General features: G+C 41.9%; 1 protein-coding gene across 5 annotated transcripts in view; it reads right to left on the bottom strand.

The window, feature by feature from the left end:
* Nucleotides 1-15,345, bottom strand: part of VCAN (versican) — a 109,711-nt gene extending 94,366 nt beyond the window's left edge. For 2 of the 5 annotated variants that reach the window (XM_055298137.2, XM_055298138.2), the window contains exons 1-2: nucleotides 14,519-15,345; nucleotides 2,985-3,060 (exon numbers count right to left, since the gene is read on the bottom strand). In XM_055298137.2, the coding sequence (XP_055154112.1) occupies nucleotides 2,985-3,054 (70 nt within the window). In that variant the 5' untranslated portion in view covers nucleotides 3,055-3,060; nucleotides 14,519-15,345. Of the gene's footprint in view, nucleotides 1-2,984; nucleotides 3,061-10,456; nucleotides 10,618-14,518 lie in introns of those variants that run through there. The other 3 variants (XM_055298139.2, XM_055298140.2, XM_063612819.1) reach the window with 2 other exon arrangements.
* Between the last annotated feature and the right edge of the window lie 1,066 nt (nucleotides 15,346-16,411).

The following is a 16,411-nucleotide window of genomic DNA, read 5'->3' as shown; positions in this document are numbered from 1 at the left end:
ATTATTGTCATAAATACTGTAAAGGAGCTACAATGCAAGTTGTTTTTCGTTGCATGAGTTCTTTCTTTAAGTGGAAAGTCTAAATTTCAGCTGAGGGATGGTCGCCTACTACTTTCCCTGTAAATTCCCTTCCAATACTGCCCATTCAAATACCACTCCCCTTTTCATATCCCTTTCTCCATCTTCACTGGTTGCTGTTGTCCTTTCCTCTCTGTGACCTTCACCTTCACCTCCCAAAAACTTTGAGGAAGACAACTCCTAGGCTTCACCATCTGATTAGCATGTCTTCATGATCCAATTGGTGGAGCCTAGACTCTAAAAACCATCCAGGTGGTCCACTGTGGCACTTATTTATTTATTCACTCATTTAGTCAACACACAAAATGACTAAGTGCTGTCAGTGTGTCAGGCACTTTGCTAGAAGATGAAAGGCCTTTTTGCAGCTTACAGTAGCCTACTTGGGAAGAAAAACAATAACTTATCCCAAGAGCATGGAAGATGTTATTATATCTGTAACAGCACCGGGGACAAAGGGAACATGGAGGAGGAATTTATTTATTTATTTATTTACTAGTTATTGAGATAGGATCTCACTTTGACATCCAGGCTGGAGTGCAGTGGTGCGATCATGACTCACTGCAGCCTCGACCTCCTGTGATCAACAATTCTCCTGCCTCAGCCTTCCCAGTAGCTGGAACTACAGGCCCAAGCCATCATGCTCAGTTAATTTTTTAAAAATTTTGTAGAGATGGGGTCTCACTGTGTTGCCCAGACTGGTCTTGAACTACTGGGCTCAATCACTCCTCCAACCTTGGCCTCCCAAAGTGCTGGGATTACAGGCGTGATCCACTGCATCCAGCCAAGGAGGAGCTTTTAAATTGGTTAGAAAGCAGAATCCGGAGGTGAAAAGGGGAAAGAGAGCCATCCCAGGAGTCAATTTATCCTTGACTCCTCTCATGTCCTCACTACACACCCCATCCAATCCATCAGTGGGTCTGACTCCTCCATCTCCACATATCCAATTCACTTCTCTTCATCTCTACTGCTACCTGATCTAAACTACCCCCTGCCCCATTTCATGCACAGGCTACTACAATAACCTCCTAAATGATATCTCTGCTGCTACTCTTGCTCTCCTACAATCAAATCTGCATAGATTATCAAAAACTGAATTTTCAAAACATTCATCAACTCATTTCTTTCTTTGCTGAAACCCTTCAATGCTTCCTACTGCACTTGGAATAAAATCTAGACTTTTCTTTTTTTTTTTTTTTTTGACATGGAGTTTAGCTCTTGTTGCCCAGGCTAGAGTGCAATGATGCGATCTTGGCTCACCACAACCTCCACCTCCCGGGTTCAAACAATTCTCCTGTCTCAGCCTCCTGAGTAGAAAATCTAGACATTCTAAAGTTTACAATGTTCCATGTAGATAAGAAGTATAACATGGTGGTAAAGAGCACACACTCCCATGAATTGGTTCATCTCCAAGCTTTGCTTCTTACTGGGATGGGCCTTCGAGCAAGCTGCTTAACCTCTCTTGGTACCACAGTTTCCTCAATAGAATACATGGGTAATGGATGTTTCAGTGAGTTAGCGTTAAGCACTTAAAACAGTTCCTGGATCATAGAGGTTCTATTCAAGTTTTGGATGTTATTATTATTTAGATGAGCTGGTTTCTGCTAATCTCTCTGTTCACGATTCCTACTTTCCCCTTGATCACTGCTCTCCAACTATAGTGACCTTTCTGCTATTCAAACACACGATGTTTCTTCCTAACTTACAGACAGGTCTTGGCTGGCTGGTTCCTCATCATCATTCTCATCTCACTTTAAATGTCACTTTCTCAAGGAGGTCTTATCAACTTCCCCCAACTCAGGCCACTCTCTATGATGTCACTCTGTTTTATGTTCATCAATTTGAAAGTACCTGGATTGTTTGTTTACTTGTTTATTGCTGGTCTCCCACAACTAGAGAAGTAAGTTTAATGAAAGATAGGCCAGTTATGAGTCATCCATGGGTATATTCCCGGACACGCAGAATAACATCTGGCACAAAGAAGGTATTCAAAAAATATCATCAATGGGTGAACAGATGAATGGGTGAGTGGGGAAAATGGATGGATGGATGGATGGATGGATGGATGGATGGATGGATGAATGAATACATGGATAGATGTTGATAAGCAAACAGATGGAAAGATTTTGGACAATTGAATGGATGGCTGGAGGTATGGATGGATGAATACATAGATGATGGATGGATGGATGGATGGGTAATGAATAGATGGATGACTTAAACTTTAGCAAAAGGAATTCATCTGGAAAATCATAAAAGGTGAGTTTGATGCATAATATAAGTGTGAGGAAGAAATGGAATCTGAGTCTGGAGAGGTACACTAGACAGAAGCAGATGAGTGAAACTCTTGGATAGTATCTTTCTTCAAATTCCTTGAATATATTAAATAATAAATTTGGAATTATAGAACCCTCATTGGAAGAATATAAAATTTCAAATTAAAAAACTAGGGCATATGCATATCCAACTGCTTTTTTAAAAAAGAAAAGGAACTAAGGGCAAAAACATGGCTGTCAGCTTTCTCTTTATCTTCTCAATTCTTTTCAAATTCTAGCCCACTGGGTGTTTAATAGTGTTTCTTTTTTTGCATAGGAAAGTTTTTGAGAAATAGTGTTAGAATTTTAAAATATGCCCAATACCATATATGAGCTTTTTTGCAAAGCCTGAAAGTAATCAGGGAAGTTACTGAAAGCTCACTTGCATCTTTAGCATCCTACTTATTATTTTATTTTGACTTATTTATTTAAAACTAAAGTTTTTAGTCCAATAATATTTTAACTGATAGTTTTCAGCACTTAATAGATTTTAAAAATCAATCTTTTATTCCAGTGATTCCACATTGCCATTTCATCCTCCAGCACTTACATTTTTATTTCAGTTAACAACAAAGAAATTGTTAGCACACTCACCTTTATGTAGCGCATGGGTTACTATAAAGGTTGAACACATCCATAAGATGCTCTTTATATTTATGAACATCTTGGCCTAGAAATGAAGAAAAACACAAAGTAAATCACAAGCATTCAGGTTTAAAGTAGGTCATAAATCACATGCTTTTTGTGCATTGTATGTAATAAAGGTAGTATTAAGCATTAAGTAATAAGAGTAGAAGTAGTAGCTCCTCTTGGATTGTAAAAACAGGAGGAAACTTGTAATAGCAGAAGCTATCTCAGTGCTTTAATTATTAGTTTGAATCTCATCCAATGCAGCCATTACCAAAATCATTCCAGAATACAGTTTGGGAACACATAACAATGTGGATGTGTGTGACAACCACAAGTGAGTAGGCTGTAGGAAGAACAATAGAGACCACAGCTCAAGTACCCAGTGGCTAGGAGCTGGCACAAAGAGAAATGGGTGACCACAAAGTCTATTTAGAAATGAAAAGCTGATCATAAATGGAGCAAGAGAAGATGGGGAGCAATAGAGAAAGATGTTGAAAGAAAGACATCTTCATCAAGTGTAAGGTGAGAAGGAACCAATTGGTGGTTCATGCACATAATACCAAAACAGAGAATACGGATTTCGGCAGGCTTTTCAAAGCACAGACTCCATGTGGTTTCTAGCTGGCTAAACAAACAAAATAAATGTATTATAAGGAGGTGTTAATTACAAAAGTAACCAGTTCTTGCCATGAATTTTAAAGCAGTACCAACAGTTCTACAGTCTCAAGAGTAAAGAATGAAAGAAAATACCCTGTACTGAGTCAAGAAACTGCCCTGGCTTTGCCATTTAATTTATTGCATGACTTTGGAAAAGAAATTTAACAATCTGGGTCTCAGAATGTTCCCTTCCAGCTCAAATTTCAAGGCAGTTATAATTATGAGGAGGATAAGTACTTGTGTTGGGGAACGATCTAGAAATCAAAGTGCCAACTTCAAAAGAATGGCAAAAGATTATTTGGTTTTCACAGTTGTGCCCTCCTCGGTAGCATTTAGAACTATTCTATAATAGCCATGTGTTTCTCCTTTCTAACACGACTCTGGTTCCATTCTAGTGCCTACCCTCAGCTATATACTTTGGAGGATCCTGGGACAAACCCCAGCCCAAGGGATGATCCTGATATCCTAAGTCAATTATAGAGGTCCCATTCCCTTTTCCAATGATTGGATTTGGAACAGTATATAATATAGTTTTGGCCAGTGAGATGTGAGGGGATCTCTTCCTCCAGTGAAGGGTCCCTGGGAAAGAGAGATTCATCCTGAGAAGAGAACAAAGGAAGAGGTGGTCAGTTTTCTTCCCTGGACATTATCATGCTGGAATCTTTCTGCTAGAACTGTTGCAGGGATTTTGCATCCATGAGTAAGTGAGATACCTCTGGAAATGAAGCTGAGAAAGAATCAGCAAAGGCAAGGCGTAAGTCCTTAAGGATTAGACCTAGAGTGGACCATGCCTTTGAACTTCATTTTATATGAGATTATAAATGTCATTATTGTTTAAACCCAATAAAATCGTGACTTTTTGTTCTTTACAGCTGAAAGCATCCTAACTGGTATATGTTTTTCAGCTGGGACCCTGAATAACTTCCTTGGAAAATAAATTCTATATTATTTAGCAAACCTAGATTGAAAACAAGCAAATGCTGAAATTAGTCATAAATTACAAAACTGATCTTGAACATAAATAGGGCTTGGATTTGTACAGCATTTAATTAATTAAGACCTTTTTTTCTTAATTTTTTTGCATTTGATTTCTTTATATATTTTGAAATAAGAATTAGACCTTTTCAAAACAAAATTTTAAAATTCTATAATTCTAGATACTTTCTGAAGAACATTTTTTAAGCTAATACATTATACATCTTATATTTTCCATCTATAGACCAACTGATAATTCACAATGAAAAACATATGGTTGATAATCCTAAATTAACCCTGATAATTCAGTTTGTTATTTATCCTATAATCACTAGAATCTGCTAATAGACTTTGTTAAACACTAACTGGGAAATGCCATAATGTTTCTACGTTTCTGGATTTCTTATAAGACAGCATAGCAAGCAGGAAGTATACAGCACATCTCCATGCTATTACAAAATTTCAAGGAAAAATAAAGGTATCAATTGCACAAAGTAAAAGATTGTATCTTATGATAAAAAAGGTGTTAAAGAAAATGCATTCCATGAGTATTAGCTGAATCCAAATAAGAAACCTTTCTTTATGGCGTGAACCCGGGAGGTGGAGGTTGCACTGAGCTGAGATTGCACCTGGGCGACAGAGCGAGACTCCGTCTCAAAAAAATTAAAGATCTTTCTTTAATTATACTTATAAATAATAATTTCCTACTTCCCTTCAGGAAAATTTGTTCTCTATTTTTTATTTTTCTTTTTTTCCAGGAAATCTTTATAAGCCTAATTTTAAAAGTCTGGGCTCCACTGTCAAATAGCCCAGAATGCAAGTTCTGCATTCTCTACTTGTATTCTGTGACTTTGGGTAAAATACTATATCTCTCTAAACCTCATTTTCTGTAGCTACTTAGTTGTGAAAATTTGTACTTATTGAAGTGATCATAGGAATTGATAAAATAATGTATATAAAATAAACCTCAGAGATATACAATATATCAGTACTCAATATTTATTATTAAAATTACTAATTCAGACTTTCTGCAGATGTTCTAACATAGTTTCATATCACTACGAGTAAAAAGAATAGTATTTGGGGCTCTTACATTTGAAAATTATAACCTAGGCTACCACTGTAGTAGCAATATACACTTTATGCTTGGAATAAATCCTCCTATAACTTATTGCTATGTACTTCAAATTCTTATCTGTAAACATGTCTAATCTCATCTGTAGAACAGTAGGCTTCTGGAAGGCAGAGCCAGTACTTTATTCAACTTAATAATTCCCACAGTATTTCTTCAGTGCCAGGTTCAGAGTAGATCCTTGAGGAATGTTTGTAGATCAAATACATGATCAACGCCTCTATTTCTTATGCAGAAACACCTTTGAAACAGTGCCAACAATTCCTTAACACCTGAAATACTTTTGAACACTTTTGAATCAGTCCACTTGACGATTTACCATGACCCAGTTGTCAATATCTAGAGAGTCAAATCTCATTTAAAAAAGCCAAAGATGTGACCCAGGAGAGGATCTTCTGCATTTGAGTTTCCTACTCAATTTAAACACTAAAAATCGAACTTTTCGTGCCACACTCAATCCTTATAAATGTGTCTTTTGTTGGGGAGAGGAGAATGGTCCTCCATCAATATAGGTATAACAAGTATACACATCACTTTCCCTAAGATTACCCCTAAGACTAGGTAAGAATACAAGGAGATCAGACATGCTCTAAATACATTTGAATAAGTTGCATAAATATGTTTGAATAAGTTACTCAATTTAAAAATTAGACTGTTTACACTAAATATCAGATCTCTAACTTCTTTCAAAAAATCAGAAGGTCTAGCAACACCAAGTCTATATTTCAGCTGGCTGATCATGAGCATTAACCAAGCAGCAGTCTCTCCCCCTGAGTCCGTGTGCTCAAGGCCATTACTGCCCCCACTTAGTCTCTTACGCATTTCCACTCCATGCCTCGCCCCTGTAGTCACCTAAGTTTGCAACTCTTGAATTAAAAGATGATCATTTATTTCTACAGTAAATATATCAGAGGGCTTTATTGACTTTAGCTGCCTCAGAAGTACATTTCCATTCCCTCTTCCTTGGAGTCCAAGGCATTCATTCCACTTCTCCAATTTTCTCAAGGCTATGTCCCTATCCTTGGTCATTAAGTTACATCTTTTGTCTTCTATGTTTGATCTTATTAAATGGAAAGCTTTCAGAAGCCTCTTTCTTTGTTTTTAGCACCACTCCAAATCCCTATTTCCATTCTTCCACTTTTCCATGTCTCTTTTATAAGCACCGTCTACTAGTGATAACAAGTCTGTCTGTATGGAAAGACCTGAGAGATATGAGAGGGAATGCCTATATTTAGCTTTCTACTCCAGTGAAGTCATTGAGAAGGGAAGAAAGTCATTGAACAATCCAGGTACAGGGTACTGAGACTGTTTAATTGCCTGGGAGACATAAAAGACAAGGTCAATAGAACTCCTATCCATGAGAAATGTCTGCAGGGAGGATAAGGGACACACCAGGGATGGGCAGCCTCAGAAAGCCAAGATTCTATTAAATAGATATTTAGTATTCTCCCTTGATTTTGGGGAAGCCTAGCTGACAAGGGGTGACTTAAGGACACAGACACAATGGTTTTTTCCACCATTCTGCTAATTAGTTACCCTAGACAACCAACTTTCTAGGATACTTCAGCTACAAAGTGGATGTAATGAGCATCGCATATCATATTGCTCATTGGTTCTTTCTCACAGAAAGAACCATTGTACTGCAGAGAGAAATCACATGATTTAGGTGTGAAATTTCATGAATTTACTTCATACAAGTAATAGCATCATGTGAATTCCTGAACCTGGACTTGGCTAAGCTTTTTCACATTGTCGCCCCTTAGCACTCCTCTGTTGTCTGCCTGGTGAACTCCTTTCTCATTACTCTACCTAAGACATACTATACTCTATTCCCTTTCCCATGCTCTGTTTTCATCCTAGCACATATCACCATTTTGCATATGTGATTGGGAATTGCCTTTCTCTACCTACCATAGTAAAAGTTCCAACAGAGCAGTCTTTGATGTTTTGTTCACTCCTGTATCCACAATGCCTAGAACACTCAGTAAATATTTGTTAAAAGAATGAATATACACCCATTTTACATAATTAAATGTATACTATATACACAGTTTTGTCTATCAATTTTTTCACTTAAAATACAATATATTTTGGAGAATGTTCCAAATCAGCAAATACAATTTTTCCATGTTATTTTTGGCAGCTGCATAGTTTTCCATTAGGTGGATACAGCAACTTTTATTTAAATAGTTCCCTATGATGAGCCTTTACACTGTTTCCAGATATTTGCTCTTAGAAGCAATGCTGCAGAGAACATCCTTGTCCATTTGTCTTGGGTGACACTGGTACCAATATCCATCCATATAACAATGTCGAGAAGTGGAATTGCTGGATCAAAGAGTATATACATCTTTTAAAAACTTTTGATAAAGAATCAAAAAAAATGTGATTGCCAAATTATTTTTTAAAGTAGAGGAACCTATTTACTTTCATACAATAGTGTATGAGAGACCCAGTTTCTCCACAACCTGGCCAACACAAACTTGCATCAAACTTTTTTATTTTATTTTTGCCAGGCACAGTGGCTCACGCCTGTAATCCCAGCACTTTGGGAGGCTGAGATGGGTGAATCACTTGAGGTCGGGAGTTCAAGATCAACTGCCATGGCCAACATGGTGAAACCCCACTCTACTAAAAACACGAAAATTAGCCAAGCATGGTGGTGGGTGCCCGTAATCCCAGCTACTAGGGAGGCTGACACAGGAGAATCGTTTGAACCTGGAAGGCGGAGGTTGCAGTGAGCTGAGATTGTGCCATGGCACTCCAAACTGAGTAACAGACTGAGATTCCAACTCAAAGAAAAAAAAGAAAAAAATTATTTTTTTTTGTTACTCCTCTGATTGGTGAAAAAATGGTGTAGCATATCATTGGTGTTTTAATTACTATTTATTTAATTACAGATGAGGCAGAGCGATTTTTTATATAATTTTAAAACTCTATGTCTCTTTCTGCCACTACCTGTACATAATTTTTGCTCATATTTTGATAGATGTGGACTTTTCAAAGTTATTTATAAAAGTCCATGGAATATCATGAGTTATTAGCTTTTTGTCACTCAAATGTTGTAGATGTTTTCCAAATGTGTTATTTGCTTTTGTGTAATTTTTACTTAGTCAGACCTATCAATATTTCCTAGAATGGCACTGGTTTTTATGTTTTGCTTAGAACAGGTTTCTCTATTCCTAACTTATTTTTTTAATCCCATGATTTTCTTTTATCATTTTTTAAAAAGTTATTCCCTACATTTCATATTTGATTCATCTTACATTTCTTTTAGGATGAGAAATCAGGTAGAGACTGATTCTTATTTTGTGTGGACCCATCAACTGTCCTGAAACCATTTATTGAATAATTCTTCTTTTCCACTGAATGTCCAACTTCATTTGAGTCAATTTCTGTAATCTGTCTTCTGATTAATGAAACTAAACAATTTTTAAAACAATATGCCCCTCTCTGATTTATTTTATAGATTTAGTAGAAACTACATGGCTTGGATAATGCAGTTATTATTAAAATTATAGAATTCGATCAATATGAATCCCACAGACATAATATATTATCATCCCTTTTTTGTATAGTTTTTCAAAGTACTTACTTTTTTGATCTTTATAACTGCATATTCATTTAATAGATTATGACTCTAAAGGTCCAAAAGTAGTATCTTTGCTTGGTTTTCTCAGCTAGTGAGTCCAACTCAAACTTTCTGATTCCAAGTCTAGTGCTCATTCCACTATACCTCAAGTAATATCAAATCAATAATTTAATAATAAAAAGATTATAATTTATCAAATGTTTATTGTAAAATATGTAATCTCATTTTATAGACATAAACTCCTCTTAAAATCCTTAGAAGAATGAGGTAGGATGTATACAGATGTGGAAAGTATATACATTTGTATCATTTTATAGATGGTAAATCTACCCAGAGGTGTGTTTCAGGAAACAGAACTGACACATTAAACAAAGATTCTTTGTACTGACCTCTGAAATACAACCACCTCTAACACATTCAATGGTAAGAACTTAGCAGTGTTTAAAAACCCTGTATACACACCCCCCCCCAACACACACACACACAGACTTTATATATATATATGTAATTTACCAAGTCTAGGCTACAAGAGGAAACTGGCAAAAATTCACTAATTGAAATGGAGCTTGGCCAAGACATTCATCTCTAATCCCCCCCTTTTTCTGATTCCAAAGCAGGGAGAGTGCATGCTTTGTGTTTTCTGGTAAAATACAGACCTATGTAACAATCAGCATATTTTCTCAGACCAGAGCAAGTAACTCCCAACAATGAGTGTTTGTCAGTCCTAACTGGTTTCTCTATGTGGGTGGTGAAAAAATACCTTACTACAGTCATTAATTCTTTCCCTCAAAAGAACCGTGTGTCTTGAGAAGTTCTGCTCCATCACAGGGCAATATCCCATTTTAAATACAGTGTTTACTGATGTTTGTCCATGAATGACGTCAACAAAAGTGTTTAAATCTCACCAGGAAAGGAGGGCTTAGTTGCCAGACTTTGGGAGACAGAGTTAGTTGATCTTTGCGCTCTCAAAGGCTCTGTTACTCAATTAAGTGACCAATCATTAACTCCAAAGTATTTAAGCCTAATAATACAACAAAAGAGAGAACAATGGGTAGTATCTTTAACATTAATCATCGTCACCTTTGGTTTAGCTGTTTAGGTCCTTTCCAAGCAGAATTTACAAGTGTATAGATACAGGTATTCTGGAATATCAAAGGCATCTCCCTCCAGTCTGCAAACACAGGGAAAAAGAAGAAACTTACATCTGTAAACCTATGTAAATCTAGGGGGATTCCTTTCAAACCTCGTTTTTTTGAAAGCAGGAAATACAATTTAAAACCAACTCTGTTTTTATCTACCAAAAGAAACAAAACTTTGAATTCTGACATAAATCCTAAATGATTGTCTTGAATCTCATCCCGCTTCCTACCTAATCTTCTCACAAGAAGATTAAGGACTGTGGACTTGGTGCTGGAGGAAGTAATTGCTTAATCACATTGGAATCCATTGGAACCCTTTACAATATTAGAGCCGGCAGACAATACAATTCTAACATATTTCTTTCTTTACTCAGAGCTGAGAACCAGAAGTCAGACTCTTGGAGACCTTCTCCCTGATGTACTGCTCTTAACATTTACAAGTTACAAACTGGGAACCGCTTCTATCTCAGAACACTAATTGTTGCTTCCATTGGTACCTTCCTATTTTTATATTACACTCACAACATCCTATTTTAGGACTTTATGTGAATATTTTCAGGATGGGTTTGGCAAAATTGTCAAGAAGTACTTAAAACAATTAGGTCACAGCTTTCAGCAGACAAAAAGAAAAAGACGTGGCTGTTAGCTACAGAATCTGAGGTGATGGAAGAGACCTTTAAAATCCAGTTCTTCCAATATACAGCAAAATGGGAGGACTTAAAATGCAGCTCTAAGTAGCACCGTCTCGTCTGCACCAAGCTTCTCCAGGTCTCCAGCTCAGTCACTCCCTAAATAGGTGCTGAGCTTCCAGTCCCCGCCAGGTCCCCGCTAAGGTTCTTCATTGACGCACAGGAACCTCAGTTACCCTCGCAGCCCTTCCATGTTTGCCCCCATGACATTCTATTAGTCTTGTCGAATGGCAATATTTACCATTCCAGGCGAACTCTTTATGACAGTCTGGAACGAAATGGATCTGTTAATTGACTAAAAATGGTCTTTAGACTGACCCGAATGTATTTAAAAAGTCAACAAATGGAACACAGTATAAAGTCGTCTCATTTTTCTGACAAAAAGTTTGCTTGGAGTGAATTTTAACCTCTCCCCTGCCTCAAAACAAAAGCACTATGCCCATCCTACCACTCCCAAGAAGCAAGCAAAAAATAAAAATTAAAAAAAAAACTTAAATAGCCTTTTAATAAGAGTGGTCAGCGCAGTCTGGATGGAACTCGGGTCAGCTCCAGTCGCAGCCGGCCCCGAATCCTGGGGGCGAGGCCACTCGGCTCTCTAGGCTAAGCCGGGCCCCGCCTTCCCCGCCCCGCCCCCATTGGCCTCGGTGGGTGGGGGCCTTGGCTGCGCCGTCCGCCTGTGCGGCTGTACTGCTGTCTCCGAGCCCAGGAAGTCACACCCGTCTCGGGCTGGGAGCCGAAGCTCCAACCCACGTGGCGGCTGGCGAACCCAGCCGCTGCGGGGAGCGCCCGTTGCGGGTCCTCCCTTGGCGCGAGCTGAGCGAGTAGGGGCGGCCCCCAGACCCAGCCCCTTTGGGCGGGGCTGGACCACCTCCGCTCTTCTAGTTCTTTCCCACCCTTCCATCCCGGCACGCCTCTGCAGTCACATTTGTTGCCGCTGGGAAAGGAAAAAGCATCCTAAAACGAGTCTCGAAATTCAGACCCAAACCCCGAAACGAACCCTTCCGGTCCGTTCCTGGCTGTTTGAATGCCATCTGCCCCATCTCCGTTCCTTTCTTCTTTCCCTCCCCTCCACGGTCCTCTTTCCTTCCACTTCCCTTCCTTCCCTTTCTTTTTTCCTCCCGCTGCCCGCCTTCTCTCCACTTTCCCGTCCGACGCGCGCCCTGAAGTTGAGGAAGTTTAAGTTTTGTATTAGGAGCCCTCCTTTTGCAATATCCTGGGGCGGGGCCCTAGCGTTGGGTTCAAGTGGTCATGGGTTTTGAGAGCACTGTATGTGTATTATCTTTCTTAAAGACGCCGAGCGTGGCGCGTGGAGACCTCCGAAACCTGGCTCCACCCCGACCAAGTGCGTTCGTCCACTAAGCGGCGAACTGGACCCAGGGCGCCGCGTGCGTTCCAGCCGACTCGCGAGAAGGCATCCCTGCACTTTGCACAGACCAAGACCTTTTTTCAGGGTCCTCCAAACCCCTAGATGTACGCCGCAGATTGTGGAGTGCAAAATGAATGACTTAAGGGAAAACTAGGGCCTCCCATCCTGGAACACAAGGTTGTGAAAGCTGCTCGCTTGATCGGGGAGGGGGGGGGCTTGTTTTTCTCCACCCGTGCGGGACTTCTCCATCAGGGGGCGCCCACACCCGCCGCAAAACTCCCAATTCCTAGACATCTAGGTTCTGCAAGTCCTGTGAGCTGAACTGGGGGCAGATCCGAAGGAGCGCACCGCCTCCCTCGCTCCTCCCTCCCTGCTGCCTTGGAGGACGGCGAAGGCAGGGATTTCACACTAGCCATTCATTTGTCAGCTGTGGGGGAGGGGACGCAGAAGCTAGAGAGACAGAACAGAGGCTGGGAGAGGGGAAGGGAGGCAGAGAAGATGGAGACAGAGGGAGACACAAAGATGAGGAACGCGACCCAGAGAGACTGCCGCGGGTCTGCGCGCGGCAGGACAACTCTCCAGGCGCCGTGTAGATTTCGCTCCCTTCCCGCAGCATCTCCCAGGGACATGCAGGACTTGCCGAGACGCAGTTGGATTGGAGAACAAATAGTTTAGGCTATGACACTATTTTTCTACCCCGCTCTCCGCTGCCTAACACCCAGACCGCTCCACGCCCAGTGACACAGTCCGCGAGCCAGAACAACCCGGATGCCCTAGGTCTGCACGCACTAGGGATGTCGCCCTACAGCGCCCACGCCTCTGCAGGACGGTGGGGCGCTCCAGCCGAGGACGTCCCCCGGGGCTCCCGGCACACGCGCGCGCCGCTGCCGCTAGACCTGCCAGTAAAGTTGCTCAACTAGAGCGGAGAACTAGGAGAGGGTGGGAGATATGTAAGGAAACGGAGGACTCCTGTAGTCTGGGCGAGAGGACTGGACCCAGAGGCCCCTGATTCGGGTGCCCGCGCCACCTTTGTCTGCAGTGCGCTCTGGGTGCCGGTTTGCTTGTTGAGATGGGAGCGACGGACCCTATTTCACTCTTCAGGGTGAGAAAAATTGTTGCACACCCCTGCCGATTCAGAACAGGCTTTTCCCGCCCAGGGGCCTCCCAGACCTCCGCGGGGCTCCAACAACCCCACCCCCCATCTTCTGCTCCTTCCCTGCTGGCCCCTTCGCACCGCGCGCAGGACAAAAGAACCCAGGGGCGCCGGGAGAGAACCGTGACAGTCCCCAAGTCGTCAAAGAGACACGGCGGGGATCCTGCACCTCCCCCGGCCGGACCTCCTCCCAGACTGCCTGCGGTCTGAAGGGGTCGGGTCCGCGCAGGTCCCAGGCTGCTTGGGCGCCGGGTCGCACTGTCAGGAGCTGCCCGGGAGTGGCTTTCCAGGAACACCAGGCACTGACCACACACCAGGGGCTGGGAAACCAGGTGGCCTGCACCAAGGCGGCTTCGGGGACTTGTCTGTGGCAAGTCTTGGTAGTCCCCATTCAAACTTTTGCCTCGAGCGTGTTAAGAACAAAAAAAAATCAAAGTGCCAAAGGTCCCTCTCTTCTCTCCAGCTCAAGAACCCACCACTTTTCTATGATTTCTCTACAATTTATTCCCTCCCTTCCCCCAATTCCGTTAGTCATTTTACCCCCACCCCACCCTGGGTTTCTTTTGTCTGAATCCTTTTCATCACCAAGGTCCCTCTGTATCCCTCTCCCCCAAAAGCCCTTTTGAAAGTTACCTGCATTTTTAAAGTGCCTACATTTTCTTAACTTCGCCTTACAGCTCCTTGCCTTAATTAAAGCCTTCTACCAATTGCTTCTTTTTTCTAAGCTCGCGGGTTTTTTTCTATAAGTTTTTTTGTTTTCGTTTTTTAAAGGGGGAACAAAAGAAACGTGATTACCTTGGAAGGCGGCTTATTGCAGTTTGGGGGGAAAATTCACTGCAGCGCTGCGCGACTGGGTTCGGCGTTGCCCAGGAGGGTCACATAGGAAGCTTGGTGGCCCGGGGAAGGGTGCGGAGTGTGCGGGACGGTGCTGGAAGATGCGGGAGGATGCGGGGCTGGCCGAAGATCTTGGTCCCAGCTCCTGTCCACAACACCTAATGTTCTCTGCTGTTGCGTCCGCACGCCTGGAGTTCTTCCCCAGAAAGGCTCGGGGCAGCTCGCCTGCAAGTTCAAATGCGGGTTGTGACACCCATCATCATTATATCACTGTACCGTCAGAGCCGAGGAGGAGACTCAGCGAGAAGAAGGAGGAGGGAGAGGAGGAGGGTTCATTCACAGGCTCCAAAAGCGCTCCGCAGCTTCAGCCACTCCTAAGAGTCCAGGCTTGGAAAGCAGGCGGAGGGGCGGAAAGGCAGCTCCCCGCGCCTGCGGTAGGGACCGCCTGCCTCCCTCCCCAGGCACTCCCACCTCTTGGCGTTTCTTCCTGACAAGAAGTACCAATCGGCTTGGGGACAGCAGCGCTCCCCATTCAGGGACTCACTCAGTAACATCGCTCTGCTCGCGGAAACCACTGCCCTCCCACTCCTTCCCCACCCCCACTTCCCCGCCCCCCTGCAGCTAGTTCTGGGTTAGGGGAAAGGAGCCCCCAGGCTCTTAGGGGGCAGGCCAGCAATAGACAATTGAGTACGATCACTTCTCGGGAGCACACAAAACTGTAAAATCAGCAAAGAACTTGGTTACAGCGTGTTTACGCGCCCACAGAGCTTGCCTGTCCCATCAAAGGGAAGTGTCAGGCTCAAGGCTCCTGCCAACCTGAAAGAGACACTGAGAAAACGAGATCCTTCGGGGACCTAGAGGGAAAGTGTAAGAATTCCCCACTGCACTCCCAGGGAACTGCCCAACGGGGAGCCCGGCGTCAAAAGACCCTGGTAATAAAAGGCCGGACAGGAAATTCCCCCAGGCAAATCCCTTGTCGGATTCAAAGAGAATACTTTTCCTCTGCCACGAATCTCTCCCCACATAAGTCTAGATTCTGCTTTCTTCCTTCTTCCTTTCCTTCAGTCTTTCCAAGTATCTCTGAGTAGAATATTTGATAATTTTCCTGAGTAACAGGGACTTCTTGGAAGTATCAATCACCTCTCATGCTGTCAGGAAATAAGACCATAATCTTTCATGCGTTTATGCGATTGTTTTTCTTCAGTCAGGCCCACCCCACTGTGTAAACAGCATTAACACATGGAAGAGTCCCCTGCATTGTGTTACAAAAGATTTCCAATAGGACCTTACAGAGCAAAGGGTCAAACAGCTGACACAAAGGATTTCTGTCCCCTTAGAAGAGAGGGACTTTGGATTTTCCTTTTCTTTGAAGTCAAGTATGAGTTTATACAATAGGAACAAAATAAATCCAAGGTGCACATCAGTATAACACTAGGGATACTAGAATGGATGGCAAACTTTTCCTTCTACACAAATATGAAAGTGTCCTCACAACTCTTCTCTCTGAAGCCTCTACTTAGAAAATTATATTAAACATAGGACCTCAAAACAGTAGTGATTAAAGATGAAAGCCAATTTTTCCTCTCAAATCCTTTGATTAGCTTGGTTTAAACTTACGCTTTAAAACTTTTAGTAACCTAGACTCCTGTGCATGCGCATTTATAAGATTTCTTTTATATTTTGTAATTTGTAGGCATTCAGCATGGTCATTGATTTTAAGTGATAAACAGGTAGAAGACTTGTAAGGATAATTTCAGTTCCACCATGTGCATCTTCCATTTCTTTTGTTATTTATCAGCTCACTGCAGTAATATAACTATCAGTTACATCATTTGGAAATCAATTTGTTTTTGC

This window comes from Symphalangus syndactylus, chromosome 11, assembly GCF_028878055.3.
Source record: "Symphalangus syndactylus isolate Jambi chromosome 11, NHGRI_mSymSyn1-v2.1_pri, whole genome shotgun sequence".
Lineage (NCBI taxonomy): Eukaryota > Metazoa > Chordata > Mammalia > Primates > Hylobatidae > Symphalangus > Symphalangus syndactylus.
Note: the sequence above shows the minus strand (reverse complement) of the source record. Positions and strands in the feature narration are given on the sequence as shown.